The following is a 23,938-nucleotide window of genomic DNA, read 5'->3' as shown; positions in this document are numbered from 1 at the left end:
CTACGGAGCCCATGTCACGACCTGCCCGACTCTGAACTTCTCATAAAGTGACAGGAACAGACCTCCATTAGGTAAGCTATTGAACTTGGGTTTTCTGTTACTTGAAACTGAAAGCTATCCTTTCAATTTTTCTTCTGTGTTGAGTTACTGGCACTCCAGAACACTTGTAGTTAGTTATTTTTTGTTTGTTCATTTACCTATTAAACATGTTTTGGGGGTAGATACTATGTGCCAAGCTAAGTGCTAAGTCATATGGTGGACAAGCAGCCAATGTGTATACCCCAATGTGTATACAGAGCAAACATTCTCATGAGAGACAAAGACCAACAGGCACTTACATATAGTGCAGTGAGATAAGCACTATAACAGAGTGTAGGCTTTGGGGTTGGTAGTCGGAGAAGGCTTCCTGGAGGAAATGGCATTTACACTGAGACCTGGATAATGAATAGAACTTAACCATGCAAAAAGGAAGGAATAATACATCTATCACGTCAGCACATAATAGAGAAGACAGAACATAGCTATAAGGAAATGAAAATAGCTCAATGTTACTTAATTATGGGGAGGGGAGATTGAGGGAGAGCAGAAACTTAGGCTGGAGTTTTAAGGAAAGGCCATAACGTGCAAGATCTTCAAGTCATTGAAAGGAGTGTGGACTGTCTTCAAATAATAACGGATAAGCCACCAAAGCCTTTAAAACTGGGTGGGTGGGGAGGAGGAGCTATATGAATATACTGTATTTAGAAAAATCATCCTGCGTTCTATGTAGAGAATGGGTAAGAAGCAGGAAGATGTAGTCATTTAAGCAAGACATGATAGTTGAAGAGTAGGGAGGACGAGAAATAACTGGATTTGAAAGCTATTTAGGAAGTAAATAGCTTTGTGATAGCTTGGCCACTGGGATTGTATTCAATAGAAGGAAGAGTCAAGCATGAGTTTCCAATTTGGACAACTGAATGGGTTGTGGTAATGTTCACTGGAGAGGGATCATAGGAAGAGAAGTAGGTTGCATTTGGAGAAAGAGGTTGTAAGAGGACAAAGATGAGTTCAGCTTTGGGCCTATTAAATTTGAAGTTCCCGAGGGACATTAAAATGAAAAGAAATCAATAGGATATGCAGGTCTGAAATTCAACGATCACGCTCAGCTGCAAATGGTATAAATGGAGAGTCATCAGCAGACTGAAACTACACAAGTGGATGAATTTTCATAGAGTATATGTGAGAAAGAAACAGGGAAGAACTTTAGAGGCATGAATCAAATTAGCTTGGCAAATCACAGGTTCTCTATGGGCTAGCAAAAAATGTAATTTGGCTTTTAACTTTCTATTTTACTTTACCCACTGGAGAAATAACTGTATACCTTCCTTAGGTGGTAGCTTTTTAGGGACCAAGTCAAAAAATATAAACTGGAAGCCCCTTCTCTGAGGAATCCAAAGACCTAACGAAAATGATCAGAAGAAATGAGAGGGCTGTTTGGAGACTCAAGGAGCATGAAAGAGTGGCATAGAAGGGATAGACCTCTCTTGAAGCCCTAGTTTTGTAAAATGAGTAAGCCTTCTTTTTGTCTCCTTCTTGGCTTACATTCCCTAAACTCACCAAATTAATCTCTGATCTTAATTTGCCTACCCATAGAGGCCTCTCTTTGAGAAGCAGGTATTTCCCAGTGAGATCTTAACTACTGACTCTCTGATACCAATCGATTACATATGAATAAGTCTCCCTGAGCCTAATCTGCCCTCATTTAACTGAACAAACAGCAGATCTGTATCTGGAGCAGAAAGTACAAACCTTGTCAATAAGAGGAGGCAGTAACTTGGAGAATTTTTTTTTATCAGTTCCCTATTCAACCAGGGTTCTATTGATAGGGCCCCAAATATAACTCCCCAACTTCAGGTTGAGTCCTCTTTTCCATGGCCATCTGAACACCCACTGTCTGGAATTTAGAGCTAGAGCTGCTCTATTCCCCCAGGACGACCAGCTCAAATCCACTTTCACAGGAGTTTATACTCTTCAATCTTTAACTCAGTTTCAAGATTAACTTGATCTCTCAATTTCCGTGTATTAATAGTTCCTTACTCCTAAGAGTTTCTGCTTAGTTCAAAACCTGTTTTTGTTTTCTTTAATGGTGGCCTTTTTTTCTTAATAAAGGCCACCTACCTGACTTCAGTAAGTCATGTTATCTTCTGGAACTCATTTACCTTTCACTGGGATCTTCCTTATCACCATACAGGTGCTATTTTTGCCTGTTTTCTGACAGAGCTAAAAATGAGTACCCAATAATCCTTGACTTACCATAGCATGAACAAGGTAACTCTAAATTATGTAGAGTCATCATTCAACAAATATTTACCCTGCAGCATTATTTACAATAGCCAAGATATGGAAGCAACCTAAAAGTGTCCATCGATAGATGAATGGATAAAGAAGATGTGATGGAATATTACTCAGGTATAAAAAATTGGGATCTTGCCATTTGTGACAACATGGAGGGATCTAGAGGGTATTATGCTAAGTGAATAAGTCAGACAGAGAAAGATAAATACTGTATGATGTCACTTATATGTGGAATCTAAAAAAACAAAACAAAACAAAGTGAAAACAGACTCATATAGACAGAGAACAAATGGGTGGTTGCCAGATGGAAGGAGGGGGTAAAAGGGAGAAACAGGTGAAGGGGATTGAGAAGTACAAATCTCCAGTTATAAAATAAATAAGCAATGGGGATGTAATATACAGCGTGAGGAATACGGTCAATAACGTTGTAATAACTTTGTATGGGGACAGATGGTTACTAGATGACTTATTATAGTGATCATTTCATAATAAGTGCAAATGTCAAATAACTACGTAGTATACCTGAAACTAACATAATATCGTACATCAGCTACATTTCAATTTAAAAAACACAAATATTTACCAGCTCCCTACTATATCACCTGGTTCAGGATGTGTCAAATAAGAAAGATAGCCTCTGTCCTCAGGGAGGTTAGACTAATGTGAAGGACAAACATTAAACAATTAGTTACACAATTCATGTATTTGTTTACAATTTTGTTTATAATTAGGATAAATGCTAATGGAAGAACAGCACAAGGGGTTAAGAGTGAAAAATAAGGAGTCAGGACTTAGTCTGAGGAGATGGTGTCTCTAAGAGCTGTTGATTTCCGTAGATATATAATGGGAAATGAAGTTATGAGTCATGTTACACTACACAAATTTTCCCAGTGGGTGTGTGGAGGGAGATACAATGACGGCACCAGAGACAGCTATAACTCCATCATGAAGCCCAAAGTGACTTCCCTAAAGTCACTAAAGACTAAAGATGGGGCCGTTTGTGGCATGACGGAATAGAACAATATTTCTTTGGATAGAGTTCTCAAAGCAGACTAATAAATGGCCCTGTTAGCTACAAATCAATCTTTTGCTTTTGTCTAATCGCTTAGTTATGTCACTACCTTTCTGACTGTGGGCAAGGCATTTCATTTCACCAGTCTTCGGGTCCGTCATCTTTAAAATAAGTGGACTTAGGCAAGACTGTGAGTTTGGTTGGCATTTGTCATCTTGGATCCTCCCAAAGCCCTGGTTTAGCACGATGGGAAAACAAATCTGCATTATCCACCCAGTGTCACTACCCTATCATTAGAATCAGCAAATAGTTTTAGAAATAATATAGTTCATACCTTTTATGAATGCTTGCCCAAGAGGCATTGATGTTCTCTGTTATCATGTGGACTTTTCTGGTGTCATCTGCAGAATAATCCCGAAGAAGTTTCAGTGCCAAGTCATTTGCCACATCTACATTTATCTGCCACTGGCGGAGGTCTTTGGCCAACTGCTATAGATACGCATGGGAAAGAGAACGAATGTCAGTTTTCTCTGAAATCTCTAGTTGCACTTTCTTAAAATGCTTCATAAACAGCTTCTGAATCCTCGGGTCAGAGCATGTCTACATGATTGCTTTTAACCTACCGTGTGCAGTTCAGTGAAACATGATAGTACAAGCTAACCCATTTTTCATGACAAAACTTTTCAAATCCAGCTTCTTGAGCAATAATCAGTATCAGGTATCTCAACTTAGTAGCAATTAATTGGAAACAAACTTGGCTTAATTGTTTTTATCATGGGAGAGAACAAACTATAAAAATAAGCTCTCAAATAATTGTTGAGTATGTGACATATACCAAAATTTGAACAGAAAACAATATCGCATGTTATTTCTTTTCCTCATCATTAACTTGTTGAATTGTTTATGTAATTAGTGCCATCTACTGGCATTCAACTAAAGCTGCATACGGAAAATATTAAGCATCAAAAAAAAACAGTGCTGTTATTCTAGTTATGAACTTATTTAAAGGATCAGTTTATTCATAATATTTAAAAAATACCCTACTTTAAAATCAGAATAAAATTTTAAATATAAGAATTTTGCTAAACCAAATGACGTATGTTTTCTTCTTTTTTTATCTCTAACAATTGAGTATTATCAAACCATGTATTTCATCACTTGAAATATCATGTATCAAGGAAGAAATAAACCAATGATAGGTTTATCTGGATGTATATTAACCCCAAGTTTCTATTAAACATTGCTTCAAGTGCATGGAAGAGGCTTCCAAGCATTACGGTATTATTAAATTACCAAGATAGTTATATCAAATCCAATATAGTGGGTTAAATGAACAAAGGAATAGTAACAAGCAATTCAAACAAGAGAAAGAATAAAAAGTTTTTATAGAAAAGGAAAAAAATCAACTTTCAAAACATGAAAAAATAAGAGTATTAAAATTTGACACCAATTAAGTTTAAAAAAATAAAATCCAAAGCTGGAAAGACTGTAGCCAAACTAGCGCATTCATATACTACTGATGGGAACAGCATCTATTAGGACAATTTGGCAATATATATCAAGTGACATACAAACGCTTATTCCCATTGACCCAGTAATCTAATTTTAGTATTTTCTCCCAGTAAAATATTTAAAAGAAAAGACATACATTATAGGAAAAAGATCTTCATTAACTAAGATAGTAAAAAAATGAGAAACAATTTCAATGTTTAATGAGAGGACATTAAAATAAGGCAATACATCAACCCAATGGTCTAATATGCAGTAAATGTGCACAGAAATCACAAGTTAAAAAAAAGAAAAGAACACAATTTGTACCTTCACTGTATTTCTTAAATCTGTAAGAGTACATTGACATAAATTGCAAGGGTAAAAGAGAAAATTGAAACTAACTGATGTTTCTGAAAAGAGTACTCATTTTTGTTTTAGCATTTGTTCTTTTACGTTAATATGATTTATGGTAATAAAAATCAAACACTCGTACTTTTCAGCATCGTTTCAGTATATATGAGTACACTCCTGTTCCCTGAAAATCTATAATCAGTATATAATCTGGCATTTCTCAGTTAATTAGAACATCCTATTCTAGAATCAAACGAAATAATTGCATTTATTGCATATAGCAAATAGACCCAGATAACAGAGCTAGTAGGAAGCAGCTAAAGCCAGTATCACTAACTTTTGCTATAAAAATAAAAAGAGAGACAATTTTTAAAGGCACACAGTATACTCGCTGTACTATAAAGCAATTACAATTTAACCTTGTGGAATTCCTGCCTTTTCTTATATACACCTTTTATCAAGCCCTGCAGTTCCTATTTTCCACTTTTTATATCCTCACACTGTCCAAAAGCCCTCCTGAGGTGAAACACACACACCAAAGTCTTTCCCTTTCTAGGAATTTCCTACAGTACAAAATTACATCTTCTTCCCTTTCCCTCTTCACTGAAGCCACTTCTAACCTATAGTGTTAAAAAGTAATGTATACTAAGATACGAAAGACCAATTGGTCCTTATTATCCAGAAGATGGTATTTGCTTTTTAAAAGAAGAGCTTATTATCTATCATCTATTAAATCTCTAATTGGCAGCATAAGACTCTACAAAACTGACACCAATAACTTAGTTACCTTTTCGTTAGGCAATTCCTTTTTAAGAAAAATGCAACTGCTAAAGAAATATCTATTATGAACCAACATCAGAGCATATATGTATAGATTTAGCAATATAAAATGTTAATTAAAATTTTAATAAATATAATTAAAATCATTTATTTTATCTAAGAAAAGACAAATAATCTTGGAAGTCAACCCTCACTCATGGGTTGTTACTTGAAAAGTCTAGATATAAGAGGATACACTCTTTGGTTCTAATCTATAGATCATAAAAAATACCTAAAAGTAGAAGCTGAAAAGTATGCTAGGATTTTCCAAGATCTTGAAGGACATAGCAGGTTAAAGTTTAACTAGACACTCTGTAGTAAAAAGGTAGTAAAAGAGTAAGGCTTGACTTCAAACCAGAGTTTTTTGGTATACTTTAATGCTTGAAAGGCAAAAATACGCAAGCCATATTTTTTTTCTTCAAATTTGTATTCACACTGAAATTTAAATTTTTATACCTAAGGAAATCTTGGCTGCATGCTATCCTTCACTGCATACAGCTCAGATTTTGCTGTGATGTAGGATTAAAAAGAAAAAAATCCTACTGACCTTGACTAACATTGACAGGGCTAAGGCCCTTATCTGAACTCAAAGGTTCTCAACCGCAGCACCCCTTTCTCCCTTCTTAAAGACATTCACCAGAACAGACTGGTTTACCTTCCTCCTAAGGTAATAATATGTTGACCACCTTGGGCTTTAACCAAGTGTCATTCACAGCAGGAACGTTGACCTTGACCAGCTTTGCCTACTACTGTGAAATTTACCACTGGGACAACTCCAGACCACAGAAGAATTTTAAATTCAAAAATACAATAGAATTCACACACACTCTTCTTAGTTCTGAATTCCATTTACAACTGTATACTCTACAGGGAATTGTGTAGTGATCATGGTGTGTGAAGAAATTTAAAATATTGTGAGCACTAGCCTATAAAAAAAAGACGATTTTGTGGGTGTATATATATATGTGTGTATGTGTTTTTTATGAAGAATATAAAATGCTCAATCCCCAAGAGATTGTGTCCCCAACCAGGAAAGAAATATTTCATATTCAAACCTCATACGATGCTGCTACAATATGTGCTTGGTAGTTATACACAGTATTTAAGGCAGAAAAAATGATTATGGACTATGGGACAACCTGAATTCATTTCAAGAATTTTCAGTATTAAAATTTTTAAATTTCAGTGTTTGCCTTTTCTTTTTACTTTGTAAGAATTCTTTTTAGGAATATTGACCCGATACAAGGGAAAACAAGGGAGGAAGAGAAAGAGTATTGGAGAGTCTGGGCAACAGAATAAGCCTGCTGGGTTTGAATCCTGACTTGATCACTTACTAGCTATGTGACAAATGGGAAAGTTAATTATGCTCTCTATGCCTCAGTTTCCCCCTTTATTAAATGGGTATATTAACAGTATTTACCTTGAAAGATTATTATGAGGATTAATTTATAAAATGCAGGGAAAACACTTAGAGTGGTGCCTGGCATACCCAAAGCATTAAATAAGTATTGGTTAGAATCACCATCATTATTACTACTACTACCACCACTACCACCACTACTACGGTTGCTACTACTACTGCTGCTGCTATTTTTTTAAAAGTATTTATTCATTTATTTGGTTGTGCTGGGTCTTAGTTAGTTGTGGCATGTGGGATCTAGTTCCCAGACCAGGAATCGAACCTGGGCCCCCTGCACTGGGAGCATGGAGCCTTAGCCACCGGACCACCAGGGAAGTCCTCTACTGCAGCTATTTTTAAATGAACCATACTACAGCCACCACAGGGTGAGCCTCTACTGAATGAAAGAAAGGGACCCACTGTTTTATAAACATTGTCTATAACGCTGCACCTCTAAAAGTCTCCCTTTAATTTAGAAGATAAATGTGAGTATGTAGACCTACAATTAAAATTTTAAAGTTGAGTATTGTTTAAGTTTTCTTATAAAATGTGTTTTGAGATATTCACCTACAAGTGAAATTCAGGTTTGTTTCAGGTGAACTCGATTTAAAAAATTTTAATGGCCCTGACTCAAAGGAGCATCATAAAAAGCAATGCAGAGTAATGAAGAGGCAGCTTCCCAGGAAGGCTTGATTGGCCATTGTCTTGCAGTTTGATCTTAAAGTCATTAACCTTTGAGTTCCGGTGGTTTTGTTGTCTGTAAAATAGGATGGGATTACTTAGGCTGCTTATTATGCCTCACATTTGTTATGAGGTCAAAATCAAAAGCAAATTGCTTGTGTGAAATACAATTCATATTTTATGAAAAGGCAAGAAAAATTTAAATATAAAAATTCTTCTCTGCCCTTTGGCCGTGTCTCTGCCTGCACTGTGCACTGTGTGTCTGCGTTATGCATCGACCAAACCTCCCCCACCCCCCCACCCCCCACCCGCCCCCGGCTGCAGGAATACCTGCTCAACCAAAACAAGCAGCATTCTCCCAGCATCAACAAAACTCCTTAAAAGATAACATTCCTTCCTTTTTTTTTTTTTAACATTCCTTCTTGATCTTGGAAGGGGTCATGTGACCCACCACAATTATGCTTAGATCTGGATTATATAAGTGGTCAATAATACATCATTTGATGTATAGCCCTCTGTCTCAAAAAACTTATATAACTGTGCCTTGACTTCTGACAAGTGGAACAGTTCTCAGAGCTTTCTGAGATGCTCTTCCCAGGTCATCATCTTCAAATTTGGCTCAAATAAAAATTTCCATTTCTTTCTTAGGTCGACTGATTAATTTTTCGTCGACACTTGGAAATTTATAAAACAGGATCCTAATATATTTACAGATAAAAAGTTCTACATATTGGGTTTTCTCCTTTTGCCTTAGATACTGTGTTTGCATACATGAGCTAAGAGATTCATTTAAAAAAATTAGCTCTGTGAGCTAACAGCTAAGAGCTTATTAGCTCTTAGACCCATTCTCTGCCCCTCTCCTACTCTGCTCAGTATTGCAGACGGACTAACCACTTTAGGGGATCAGCAAATCTCAGGATTTCTTGCTAGCTGGCTTCTAGATATCTGGTTAGGCCAGTGAGAGAGCCAGAGGAAGGCTGAAACTAGAGTATATCTCTCCCTCTCTCTATGTGGGCAGTATCTTCTTTGTGTCTCCATTTCCCACTGGACAGACCCTCTCTCTGTAGTTTCAGTACCTGCTGTGCAGCCCACACAGTGGTCAAGTTAGCACCAGATGGCTCTGGCTTCTGGGCTTTGGTGACACGTGTTGTCTCTCCAACCCTCGAAGTGGTAACAGCTTCCCGATGTCACTAAACTCTGAGTTGCCTATCTCCTGTTGGACTTCTCAGCTCCTTCATTAGCCATGGAACCAGTCCTCTGTACTTAAATTCCCTCTGCTTGAAACATTTTGTGTGGTTTCTAAACTGCACCCTGATGATACAAACTGGAAGAAATCTCACAGCAAATGACCCTACCTATAATTACACAGGGGCAATTTAACATCAAGCATAAATTTCATGAAATATCAGATTTCACATCTTGCATCCTTCTCTCCAGCCTCAGAGCAAGAGGTGACTCTTGTGCTCAAGGACACTCCCTCGCCCTCGCCCTCGCCCTCGCCCTCGCCCTCGCCCTCGCCCTCGCCCTCCCCCTCCATGTACTCCCTTCTCTGTGTCTTTTCAACCTCTTGCCTCTCTGCAAGGTCTTTCTCTACAACTTTCAAACATGAGTCTCTCACCCATCTTTAAACAACAACAAAAGCTGCATCGTTTTCTTTCCTTTCACAGTGAAGCTCCTCAGAAGGCAAATACTCACTCATTGCCTCAACTTGATTACATTCCTGCCACTTTATAATTCATCAAAATCAGGCTTCTGCCATCACCACCTCACTAAAACTATTCTGAAAGAAGTCACTCCGGCAAATCGGATTACTGACCTCAATTCTTTACCCCACCTTGTATCCGTGCCCTTTGCTATGTAACTTTGAATTTCCTGCTACAATGGGCAGTTTACTTCCCTGCCCTTGACAATGAGCTTGGCCATATGACTTGTTTTGCCTAATTCTAGCGAGATGTTAATAGAAGTGACACAAGCAGAGGCTTTAAAACATGCTTCTGCAGTGGGGCTGGCCCTTTGGCACTTCTGCCATTATCATGAGACAAACGTGTCCTGGGCTAGCCTGCTCATCCTTGGAGAAGGATGAGTGACGTGCGGAGGAGAGCTACCCCAATCAACCTGCAGTGTGAAGCAGTGCCACCCCAGACGAGCTGCAAACTCACGAAGAAATAAATGCTTATTACTGTTTGCCACTGGCATTTTGAAGTTGCTTGTCATGCAGCATTTTTGTGAAAATACTTAACTGATTCAGTCACCAATGGTCAATGTCTGTGGAAAGTTTTAGGTTCTCATTTACTTGATTTGTGCGCAGCAACTGGTCCTATTGACTGCTCTGTTCCTGAGGCTCTATCTTTCCTTGGTCCCCCCTCTTTGGGTGTCCTCTATATACTCTTAAGCTTCAAGTGTTTCTTTTTCTGCCTGCCCCTTAAATGTTGGTGTTCCCCAAGGTTCTGTCCCTCGCTCAACCTTCTCCCTCTGCAGTGCAAGTGGATCCTCAACTGGAAGAAGAGGCAGAGAGCACATCCATATAGAAGTTGTACCATAATTTTCCCTTATATCCAAATATTCTACCTCCATTGCCACTGCCTTAACTTAAGCCCTCATCGACTCTTACTTGGACTCTGCAATCACCTTTTTATTGGCTCCTTCCCTCTACTCTAGACCTTCCATCCACGTATAGCTGCTCAAGGGATCTTTTAGAAATGGAAATATAACAACATTATTCCTCTGTAAAACCTTTCAATGGCTCCCTGTTACCTACAAGACAAAGTCCAAACCTCTTTCCTTGGACTACAAGGCCCTCAAATATATGATCCTTACATAAATATCCACTTTGACCTTTTGTTATCTCCTTTCCTCTTACCCAGTCCCATAACTGCCCATACAAAGCCCCTGAAAGGTGAAGTGGCTTGTTGAAGGTGACATAGCTTGTCAGTGAAAGAGGCATCACAAAAATGCAGGTTTCTTGGCTTCAATATTTAGGGGTCAATCTACTTAAAGAAGATATGCTTCCACATAAAAGGATTTAAGGAGGATGGTTGGATTTATTATAATTGAATTTTGAAGAATATAAAATAGTCTCCTTGATGATTATAGCATGATTGGAAAATTACTGTATATAATAAAGTAAGACATTGCTAAACAAAGACAGCAGAAAAAAATACATATTTGGTTTATTTAAAAAAATCACTAAACAGTTTACTCCTAAGTATAAATTAATGTTCTATACATATTTATTGGGAAAAAGAAATACAATTTCTTTCTTGCTTGTGTGAATTAAAATGACCTAGAAAACCTCTTTATGGATATATAATAGAAATGTTAAAAAATCTGTAAGGAATCTATTTCAAAAGTAAAGCCTCTCACCATAAACTTCAAGACTCATCTATTAAACCTCTAACATTACCAAGCAACTCTAATTCAGAAGGTAACACTATACAGGGGATACTATTTGAGAAAACGGCCCTCATTTTCCAGCTTACTGGAAATGATTAATCTTTTCAATAGCTCTGAGGACTACATACCAAAGTTGTTACTTTTTTGTCCTTTCAACAATGACTACAAGCTGAGAGCAGGCTAGTAAATGTGTTATCGGCCAACCCATTAGAGTTCCATTATTTTCTGTCTTACATGACTTCATGTAATGAATTTTTGTAATTAAACTAATGGCATACAATTTATTTTCCCTCCTCTTTACTTTTCAGGCCCCCTTTCTCTTCCAGCATCTTTGGAGTAAGTTTTATACAAAAAGAACGGGGGAGAGCCCTCCAAGTGCTTCATTACGTTAATTTCATTATGACATTTTGGAAAGCATTCTCTTTATCTGGGCTCTCTTTTTCATTTGCTGACTTTATTGAAAGACTTAAGCAGTGTCGTAATTAACAAATCACCCAGCTACCCCAGGCATCTAAGAGAAGTCTGATTGAGAGGGTGTGGACATGGTTGGGTGGAAATGATTCCAGAGAGGAAGCCAGAGGACAGATCCGCAGAAAGTCGCATTTTCTCGGCTATTTTCAAATCCCATGAGCCTACTGCAGTAGACTACATTATTGTTCACAGACATTCGGTGCCTTTTTCATACCAGAGGATTACACAGCTGCACCCCCACTGAATTAGGGATGATAACGTAACTGATTTTGGCTACACGTCACTTCCAGGGAGATGGTTTAAGAGCCAGTGGCATCATTCATTATGTTTCCTGACTCTCTGATCAGAGAAGTATGTATCAAGATGCAGCTCCCATTAGCTGCACTCCCTGAATAACTAAGCTAAGTAGAATGCCCTTGTCAATCTAGAGTGGACATGTAACATGAATAAAACATAAACTTTGTGTTGTCTCTAGATTTGGGGATAGTTTGTTACTGTGGCATAACTTAGCCTATCCTGACTGACATACCTACTCAAGTATGACCCTAGTGCATATGAAGTGGTATCTCATTGTGGTTTTCATTTGTATTTTCCTAATAATGACTGATGTTGACCATCATTTCATGTGCTTATTAGCCACTTATACACCTTCTTTGAAGAAATGTCTATTAAAATCCTTTGCTGATTTATAATTGAGTCTTTCTTGTTCTTATTGAGTTATGAGTTCTTTACATATTCTGCATACAAGTCCCTTATCAGATATATGATTTGCAAATATTTTCTCCCATTCTGTGGGTTACCTTTTTACTCTCTTTATGATATTGCCTGCAGCACAGAAGTTTTTAATTTTGATGAAGTCCAAGTTATGTATTTTTTCTCTTGTCACTTTGGCTTTTGGTGTCATGTCTAAGAAAACACTGCCTAACTCATTCTACTCCTGCTCTCTTTTTTTTTTTTCCCCCCGGTACACGGGCCTCTCACTGTTGTGGCGTCTCCCGTTGCGGAGCACAGGCTCCGGACGCGCAGGCTCAGCGGCCATGGCTCATGGGCCCAGCCGCTCCGCGGCATGTGGGATCTTCCCGGACCGGGGCACAAACCTGTGTCCCCTGCATTGGCAGGAGGACTCTCAACCACTGCGCCACCAGGGAAGCCCCATTCTACTCCTATGTTGTCTTATAAGAGTTCTAATATTTTAGTTCTTATATCTAGCTCTAAGATCCATTTTTGAATTAATTTTTTTGTATGGTGTGAGGTAGGGTCAAACTTCATTATTCTGTATGTGGACATTTAGTTATGCAAGCATGAACTTTTGAAAAAATATTCTTTTCTCTTTGAATTGTCTAGGTACTCTTGCCAACAATCAATTGACCATAAATGCAAGGATGTAGTTCTGAACTTTCCATTTTGTTTCATTGATCTATATGTTTACCTTGATGTCAGTACCACACTGTCTTTTTTTTTTTTTTTTTGTGGTACGCGGGCCTCTCACTGTTGTGGCCTCTCCCGTTGCGGAGCACAGGCTCCGGACGCGCAGGCTCAGCGGCCATGGCTCACGGGCCTAGCCGCTCCGCGGCATGTGGGATCTTCCTGGGCTGGGGCACGAACCCGTGTCCCCTGCATTGGCAGGCGGACTCTCAACCACTGCGCCACCAGGGAAGCCCCCACACTGTCTTGATTACTGTAGCTTTCTAGTAAGTTTTGAAATCAGGAACTGTGTGTCCTCCAACTTTGTGCTTTTTTCAAGGTTGCTTTGGCTATTCTTTGTCCCTTGCATTTCAGTATGAATTTTAGGATCTACTTGTCGATTTCTACAGAAAAACTAGTGAGGATTTTGATAAGAATTGCATAGAGTCTGTAGATCAATTTGGGGATATTGCTATCTTAACAATATTAAGTTTTTTGATCTGGGAATATGGCATGCTTTTCTGTTTAATTAAATCTTCTTTAAATTCTTTCAGCACTGTAGTTGCCAACGGAAAAGTGTTGCATTTTTCTTATGCCTAATTATTTTATTTTTTGTTGCTATTATAAATGAAAAAATTTTCTGAATTTCATTGTTCAGATTATTCATTGCTAGTATATAGAAAAATAATTGATTTTTGTATTTTGATCTTGGATCCTGCAAATTTGCTGAATTACATTTTTAGTGTATTCCTTAGGATCATCTATATACAAGATTATGTCATCTACAAATAGATATAATTTTACTTCTTCCTTTCCAATCTGGATGATTTTTATCTATTTTTTCTTGCCTATTTTCCCATCCTGAACTGCCAGTACCGTGGTAAATAGAAGTGGTGAGAGAAGTCACCTTTATCTTGTCCCTGATCTCAGGGGAAAACATTCAGTCTGTCTGTTTCTGTTTTGCATATACATTCATTTGTAATATATTTTAGATTCCACATATAAGTAATACACACTGTCTTTCTCTGTCTGGCTTATTTCACTCAGTATAATATTCTCTAGGTCCATCCACACTGCTACAAATGGCAGAATTTCATTCTTTTTCATGACTAATATTTCATTGTATGTATGTGTGTGTGTGTGTGTGTGTGTGTGTGTATATATATATATATATATATATACCACATCTTCTTTATACATTCATCTGTTGATCGGCATTTGGGTTGCTTCCATATCTTGGTAATTATAATTAGCACTGCTATGAATACTGGGGTGCATGTATCTTTTCAAATTAGTGTTTTCATTTTTTTCAGATATGTACACAGGAGTGGAATTGCTGGATCATATGGTAGTTCTACTTTTAGTTTTTTGAGGAACCTTCATACTGTTTTCCATTGTGGCTGCACCAATTTACATACCCACCAAAAGTGTACAAAGGGCTTCCTTTTTCTTCACATCCTTGTCAACACTGGTTATTTGTAGATCTTTTGATGATAGCCATTCTGACAGGTGTGAGGTGCTATCTCACTGCTGTTTTGATTTGCATTTCTCTAATAATTAGCAAATGTGCCTTTTCATGTGCCTATTGGCCATCAGAACGTTTTCTTTCGAAAAATGTCTACTCAAGTCTTCTTCCCATTTTTTGATTGGGTTGGTTTTCTGATACTAAGCTGTATGAGCTGTTTGTATATTTTGGAGATTAATCCCTTGTCAGTAGCATCATTTTCAAATATTTTCTCCCAGTCTGTAGGCTGTCTTTTCATTTTGTTGATGGTTTCCTTTGCTGTGCAAGAGCCTTTACGTTTAATTAGGTCCCACTTGCTTATTTTCGCTTTTATTTCTTTTGCCTTAGGAAAGAGATCCAAAAAAAATGTTGCTATGATTTATGTCAAAAAGTGTTCTGCCTATATCTCCTCTAGGGGTTTTATGGTTTCAGGTCTTACATTTAGGTCTTTAATCCATTTTGAGTTTATTTTTGTATATGGTGTGAGGAAATGTTCTAATCTCATTCTTTTACATGTAGCTATCCAGTTTTCCCAGCACCACTTGTTGAAGAGACTGCCTTTTCTCCATTGTATACTTCAGCCTCCTTTGGCATAGATTAATTAACCATAGGTGTGTGGGTTTATTTCTGGGCTCTCTATTATGTTCCATTTATCCACGTGTCTGTTTGTGCCAATACCATGCTGTTTTGATTACTGTAGTCCGAGAAGGTGATACTTCCAACCTTTTTCTAAAGATTGCTTTGGCAATTTGGGGTCTTTTATGGTTTCATATGAATTTTAGGATTATTTGTTCTAGTTCTGTGAAAAATGTCATGGGTATTTTGATAGGGGTAGCATTAAATCTGTAGATTCCTTTGGGTACTATGGCCATTTTAACAATATTAATTCTTCCAATCCAAGAGTATGAAATATCTTTCCATTTCTTTGCATCATCTTCAATTTCCTTCATCAGAGTATAGGTCTTTCACGTCTTTGGTTAAGTTTATTCCAAGGTATTTTATTCTTTTTTGATGTGATTTTAAACAGGATTTTTTTTTTTTACTTTCTCTTTCCGATGCTTCATCATTAGTATATAGAAAAGCAACAGACTTCTGTATATTAATCTTGTATCCTGCAAATTTGCTGAATTCATTTCTGAGTTCTACTAGTTTTTGGGTGGAGACTTTAGGGTTTTCTATATAAAGCATCATGTTATCTGCAAATAGTTAGTTTTACTTCTTTCATTTCAATTTGGATGCCTTTTATTTCTTTTTCTTGTCTGATTGCTGTGGCTAAGACTGCCAATACTGTGTTGAATAGAACTGGTGAGAGTAGGCTTCCTTGTCTTATTCCTGAATTTAGAGGAAAGCCTTTCAGCTTTTCACTATTGCGTATGATGTTACCTGTGGCTTTGTCATAAATGGCCTTTATTATGTTGAGATATGTCCCCTCTATACTCACTTTGTTGAGAGTTTTTGTTTGTTTTTATCATTAACAGATGTTGAATTTTGTCAAATGCTTTTTCTGCATCTACTGAGGTGATCATGTGTTTTTTTATCTTTCCTTTTGTTAATGTGGTATATTATATTGATTTGCAAACACTGAACCATCCTTAATCCAACTTGATCATGATGTATGATCCTTTTTATACATTGTTGGATTTGGTTTGCTAATATTTTGTTGAGGTTTTTGCATTTATATGCATCAAAGATATTGGCCTATAATTTTCATGTCTTTTTTTTTTGTAGTGTCTTTGTCTGGTTTGCATACTAGGGTAATGGTAGCCTCATACAATGAATTTTGGAGTATTCTGTCCTCTTCAATTTTTTTGGAATAGTTTGAGGATAGGTTTAAGTTCTTTAATATGTTTGGTAGAATTCTCCTGTGAAGCTGTCTGGTCCTGGACTATTCTTTGCTGAGAGGTTTTTTTTTTTTTTTTTTTTTACTAGAAAATCAATTTCACTACTAGTGATTGGTCTGTTCAAATTGGCTGTTGCTTCTCGATTCAGTCTTGGCAGGTTGTACGTTTCTAGAAAATTGTCCATTTTCTTCTAGGTTGTCCAATTTGTTGGTGTATAACTGTTCGTAGTATTCTCTTAAGATTATTTGTATCTCTCTAGTATTGGTTGTTATTTCTCTTCTTTCATTTCTTATTTTGTTTATTTGAGTCTTCTCTCTTTTCTTCCTGGTGAGCCTGGCTAAAAGTTTATCAATTTTGTTTATCTTTTCAAAAAACCAGCTCTTGGTTTCATTGATCTTTTCTATTTTTTTGTTTTATTTTGTTTCTGTTTTATTTATTTCTTCTCCTATATTTATTATTTCCTTCCTCTGAGGACTTTGGGCTTTGTTTGTTCTTTTTCTAATTCCTTTAGATGGTATGTTAGGTTGCTTGTTTGAGATTTTTCTTTTTTCTTGAGGAAGGCCTGCATCATTATAAACTTCCCTCTTAGAACGGCTTTTGCTGCATCCCATAGATTTTGGAGTTTTGTTTCCATTTTCATTTGTCTTGAGGTATTTTCTGATTTTCCCTTTAATTTCTTCATTGACCCATTACTTTTTTAGTAGCCTATTGTTTAGTCTCCAAATGTTTGTTCCTTTCTCATTTTTCTTTCTGTAATTGATTTCTAGTTTCATGCTGTTGTGGTCAGAAAACATGCTCAATACAAGTTCTATTCTCTTTCTCTGGTAGCTGTAAGACTATTAATTTTTAAGGCTACTGTGTAGCTGGGAGAAACTGATGGGAAAAGGCCAAGTTAAAAACCCTCAAACCCTGCGGTTCTTAGTGAAGTTCAGTAGTTTACATATTGTTGCCAACCTCTGGTTAATTTCCAGAGTTTACAAAAGGCAATTTTAACAATTTTGCAATTTGCTGCTTTTATGGAGGAGTGGATTTACAGAGTTGCCACATTATATTTTCAAGCATGGAATAAGTTAAAGTGTGAAAAGGAAATAAGGCAAAATATGGTGCAATCAGAGCATAAGGCTATCCAAGTCTTTGTGACTCTGCATTAAATATTTATATACTACAGCAGTACCTGGAAAACCACCCACTATTTTTCCTGTGCTCTATCAGTGATGTAGGAAGCACTCTGTTTGTGTGCTTTGAGAAATTTAATAGCTTCATACATACTTTGGGAGGAAAAGGACTATCAGGTTACTGATTCTTTCTTCTTAATCATGTGGGATCTTTAGGGGAGAACAAAAGGGAGTAAAAAAACGACATGAAAAAATGGCAGGTCCTACGAAGAAGTTTTCTGATAATGTTTTTCATTACTGTATCAGAAATCCAAACCTCAAACTACCAGGGTGGGTCAATTTGCTGATTTAATTTTGTGCTCATCCTAAAAGTAAATAAAATGTATGAAAGGAGAATTTAGCTTCCATTACTGTATATATCTTTTTGGTAGATAAGGATACTATCTAATGCCACCCATCCCCTCAAATAATGAAAATGACAAGCCTCTAATTCCATATTTGAAAAAAAAAAAGTTCTCTCTGATTAGTTTCTTCCCTGGTAAAATAATTTACAATCCTCAAATAGCTATCAGATTTACTACATATAACAAGTTTAACTTTTAAAATTAATTACATGATTACAGTGTATCTACATTTCAAGTTCCCTAAAGAATGTCTTCAAAACACAGATGTTTTGCAGCCTTGGAAATCTTTATTTAATAATTTGATAAACTATTGGGTTTCTCACCTCAGATAGTTTTAAGTATTATATAGCTAAACCAGCTAGGCTCAAATAAGATTTCACTTCTCTACTGAATTCATGTACTCTTAGCTCAGCCAAGCACAAAACAACTAATGCCGTCACGTTTGAAAAGCTTTTATGCTGAATTTGACACAAAAGCAATCACAAGAGAGACAAAAAAGGAATTTCTCTTTCAAAGGCTGAAAGCGGAAAAAAAATAAATGAAAATTCTGAGCCTGGGTAAATCTCTCTACACTGGAAAAGAAAGTTAAAAATCATCAAGAAATAATTTTTCCAAAGAATCCACTGGCAAGTTTGGACCAATCTTAACAGCCCCGGAAACAGGTTGTGAAATAAACCAAGGTTCTGCCAAATAAAAGAAATCCCTCCAAATCGGAAAAGAAGAAGTAAAGCTGTCACTGTTTGCAGATGTCATGATACTATACATAGAGAATCCTAAAGATGCTACCAGAAAACTACTAGAGCTAATCAATGAATTTGGTAAAGTAGCAGGATACAAAATTAATGCACAGAAATCTCTGGCATTCCTATACACTAATGATGAAAAATCTGAAAGTGAAATCAAGAAAACACTCCCATTTACCACTGCAACAAAAAGAATAAAATATCTAGGAATAAACCTACCTAAGGACACAAAAGACCTGTATGCAGAAAACTATAAGACACTGATGAAAGCAATTAAAGATGATACAAATAGATGCAGAGATATACCATGTTCTTGGATTGGAAGAATCAACATTGTGAAAATGACTCTACTACCCAAAGCAATCTATAGATTCAATGCAATCCCTATAAAACTACCACTGGCATTTTTCACAGCACTAGAACAAAAAATTTCACAATTTGCATGGAAACACAAAAGACCCCGAATAGCCAAAGCAATCTTGAGAACGAAACACGGAGCTGGAGGAATCAGGCTCCCTGACTTCAAACTATACTACAAAGCTACAGTAATCAAGACAGTATGGTACTGGCACAAAAACAGAAAGATAGATCAATGGAACAGGATAGAAAGCCCAGAGATAAACCTACACACATATGGTCACCTTATCTTTGATAAAGGAGGTAGGAATGTACAGTGGAGAAAGGACAGCCTCTTCAATAAATGGTGCTGGGAAAACTGAACAGGTACACGTAAAAGTATGAGATTAGATCACTCCCTAACACCATACACAAAAATAAGCTCAAAATGGATTAAGGACCTAAACATAAGGCCAGAAACTATCTAACTCTTAGAGGAAAACATAGGCAGAACACTCTATGACATAAATCACAGCAAGATCCTTTTTGACCCACCTCCTAGAGAAATGGAAATAAAAACAAAAATAAACAGATGGGACCTAATGAAACTTCAAAGCTTTTGCACAGAAAAGGAGACCATAAACAAGACCAAAAGACAACCCTCAGAATGGGAGAAAATATTTGCAAATGAAGCAACTGACAATGGATTAATTTCCAAAATTTACAAGCAGCTCATGCAGCTCAATAACAAAAAAAACAAACAACCCAATCCAGAAATGGGCAGAAGACCTAAATAGACATTTCTCCAAAGAAGATATACAGATGGCCAACAAACACATGAAAGAATGCTCAACATCATTAATCATTAGAGAAATGCAAATCAAAACTACAATGAGATATCATCTCATACCAGTCAGAATGGCCATCATCAAAAAATCTAGAAACAATAAATGCTGGAGAGGGTTTGGAGAAAAGGGAACACTCTTGCACTGCTGGTGGGAATGTGAATTGGTTCAGCCACTATGGAGAACAGTATGGAGGTTCCTTAAAAAAGTAAAAACAGAACTACCATATGACCCAGCAATCCCACTACTGGGCATATACCCTGAGAAAACCAAAATTCAAAAAGAGTCATGTACCAAAATGTTCATTGCAGCTCTACTTACAATAGCCCGGCGATGGAAACAACCTAAGTGCCCATCATCGGATGAATGGATAAAGATGTGGCACATATATACAATGGAATATTACTCAGCCATAAAAAGAAACGAAATTGAGCTATTTGTAATGAGGTGGATAGACCTAGGGTCTGTCATACAGAGTGAAGTAAGTCAGAAAGAGAAAGACAAATACCGTATGCTAACACACATATATGGAATTTAAGAAAAAAAAATGTCATGAAGTACCTAGGGGTAAGACAGGAATAAAGACACAGACCTACTGTAGAACGGACTTGAGGATATGGGGAGGGGGAAGGGTAAGCTGTGACAAAGCGAGAGAGAGGCGTGGACATATACACACTAACAAACGTAAGGTAGATAGCTAGTGGGAAGCAGCTGCATAGCACAGGGATATCAGCTCGGTGCTTTGTGACCACCTAGAGGGTGGGATAGGGAGGGTGGGAGGGAGGGAGACGTAAGAGGGAAGAGATATGGGAACATATGTATATGTATAACTGATTCACTTTGTTATAAAGCAGAAACTAACACCCATTGTAAAGCAATTATACCCCAATAAAGATGTTAAAAAAAAAAAAGAAATCCCATGATGACCATTGCTCGCAGTTTTAGGTGCCAAAGGCATACCATCTTACCTCTTATGAAACTTAAATGGCATCATCTCTCATAGGATTCTGCCATAGCCTTTTGGCAGACATTTTGATTAGGATGGAAATCCTGTATGATTTCCCTTAATATCTGTCTTTCTATCTCAAAAGAGCATTATTGTTTTACTAGGGCCATGTAGAAGAGCAAATGAAGCCATGCAGTTAACAAAATCAAGTACTTACTCAACTTATGTTTTTGTTTCCAAAAAATTAAGAGTTATACAGGAAAGAAAGAAACTGAACATACATTATGGGCATCATTTAATGATCTACTCATTAATTATTGACACGATGGGCTATCTACAGTCTATTCTTCTGCCAAATACTTACTGTTTCTATCTCCTTCCACCTTGTCTATGCTTTCAAGATGGACTTTTCCCAGATGCTATCTCAGATTTCAGTTCTACTTTGTGAAGGGGCTGTTGTCATTCCAATTTTTTCTCCACTTTTTTTTCTAATCAAGAGTGGAGGTTTTCTAAGTGTCTAATTAGTAGGGAAATGGTGAAAGATGGAACTTAATGAAATATTATAATTAAAAATGATAATTATTAAAAGTTATGTAGCAACATATATTTTTATATAATACTAACTTTAAAATCAGAATTCAAAATTTTATCTACATTATGAAGACAATTAACAATATGTAGATAAGAAATGGAAGAGAGGGGAATTCCCTGGCAGTCCAGTGATTAGGGTTCCATGCTCTCACTGCCGAGGGCCTGGGTTCAATCCCTCGTCGGGGAACTAAAACCCCTTAAGCCGTGTGGTGCGGCCAAAAAAAAAAAAAAAGAAAAAGAAAAAAGAAATGGAAGAGATTATAGACAGAGATTAGCAATTATGAATCATGAAAATATCAGAATTATGAGTGATTTTTTTCTTTAGCTCAGGTATGGTGACTGGTTTAAGTTTTCAAAGAGTGTAACGGTGCTGGTGGTTGGCTTTGAAACCATTTCATTGTCACAGGGAGGGCAGTCATCATCCTTTGGATGCTGCTCCAAAGGAGGCTGGCTGCTGTAATCAGAGCTCTCCGACTCTATAGAGACAGCCTGATGGCTGCCTTACGAGGCTCACCAAGCTCTCTTGTTAACCCTAGACACATAGACTAAGAAAGAATTCATGGAGCAAGGAGATCCTTGTCAAATTAACCATTGTCTAATATGTCTATTTTCACACTTTCTTCCTCAAATAAAATTGTAAGTGATAAGCCAGCTAATAGCATTCAGGAATGATAACACATTAGACATAAAGGCAGCCCTCCACTTTATAAGGCTCCCTGATTTTATAAGGCTCCTTTTATAAGAATTAAACATTGCAGTTTCATTAAAAATGGAATACAATTTGCAATTATCTTTTTAGTTTTTCACAGTAAAACAAAATATGAAAACTTCTCCCTGATATACTGTTTCACTGCTTTCATTTTCCACCTGTTGGCTTATCAATAATATAATCTTATTTGTCAGTTCACAACTACAGTGGTCTCCCTTTCTGATCCTCACGGTGTTTTCTTGATTTGTTTTAGCCACACAGACAACCGGTTAAGGAGGAAATCTGTGAGGTCATTTACAAAAGAGGGAGGAGACATGGGGATATGTGTATATGTATCGCTGATTCACTTTGTTAGAAAGCAGAAACTAACACACCATTGTAAAGCAATTACACTCCAATAAAGATGTAAAAAAAAAAAAAAGAGTAATTGCTATGCGTTCGTATCCCAACTCTGCTGCTTTTAGAGAGGAGTTACTGAAGTCCTCTAGGCTTTCAATTTCCTTATCTGTAAACAGGGAACAATAGTAGTACTTTTCATGGAAAGTGTTTGGGACGATGAAATAAGCCAATATATGTGAAGTGGTTAGCACAGTTTTTGACAAATAGCCAAGTGCTCGCTAAATGTTAGTTATTAGGGTTAGCATTACTTTTCGTTTTAGCATATGTCATTTAGGAATGGACAGGAAAATTACAGCTTTAGTCTTCTTTATGTTAGGAACTTACACTGAAGTTACAGCAATATATATCATTAAATTCCTAAACATATAACACAAGCAAAAGCATAAGTTTCCAAAGATAATGGCTGAGCCATTTTTAAGATGCAGTTTTAGATGGACTATTCAAAAGCAAATTTTTATTTCAAAAGTTTGACAAGGATAGCAAATATAATACAATCTTGTCTTTGTTTCAGGTGTCCAAAACACCTTACTCATTTTGATGAAAAAATTGTTTTGTTTCCTCCTTTCATATTTTCTTTTGCAACTCTTCCCGTCTCTTATTTAAAGCTCCTTGCTTTTCCAAAAGCTATTAAACCCAAATCATTCTTGCTATCACTTTAGGATTCCTGTATGTTTTAAGAGTATTTCTCGGGCTTCCCTGGTGGCGCAGTGGTTGACAGTCCACCTGCCAATGCAGGGGACACGGGTTCGTGCCCCAGTCTGGGAAGATCCCACATGCCGCGGAGCGGCTGGGCCCGTAAGCCATGGCTGCTGAGCCTGTGCGTCCGGAGTCTGTGCTCCGCAACGGGAGAGGCCACAGCAGTGAGAGGCCCGCGTACCGCCAAAAAGAAAAAAAAAAAAAAAAAAAAAAAAGAGTATTTCTCAATTGCCAAATTTCAGAGTCTTGTTGCCCTGATCAACTCTGTCTCTATATGCCTCTCATCTCTCCTTTCCCTCATCTAACTCAAGGGTCCAATCCAAATTATTTTTCCCTGGTAATTCCTCCTGACCAGTTAACCACTTTGCTCTGTGATCCGCTAGATTCATAGAGCCCTAAATTTTTGAGAGGAAAAAAGAAATAGCATAACATACTGAGTGCACGATGGATAAGA

The 23,938-nt window shown here is 37.1% G+C and overlaps 1 protein-coding gene across 1 annotated transcript in view; it reads right to left on the bottom strand.

The window, feature by feature from the left end:
- LOC149744375 (dystrophin-like) overlaps positions 1 to 23,938 on the bottom strand; it is a 360,000-nt gene that overhangs the window by 300,568 nt on the left and 35,494 nt on the right. The window contains exon 5 of the mRNA XM_089904941.1: positions 3,681 to 3,835. Within this exon, the coding sequence (XP_089761067.1) occupies positions 3,681 to 3,835 (155 nt within the window). The remainder of the gene's footprint in view (positions 1 to 3,680; positions 3,836 to 23,938) is intronic.

This window comes from Delphinapterus leucas, chromosome X, assembly GCF_059928025.1.
Source record: "Delphinapterus leucas isolate spDelLeu-1000000601 "Yukka" chromosome X, BTC_Dleu_Yukka2, whole genome shotgun sequence".
NCBI classification, from domain to species: Eukaryota; Metazoa; Chordata; class Mammalia; order Artiodactyla; family Monodontidae; genus Delphinapterus; species Delphinapterus leucas.
The sequence above is the reverse complement of the archived record's forward strand: the minus strand, read 5'-3'. Positions and strand labels throughout refer to the sequence as shown.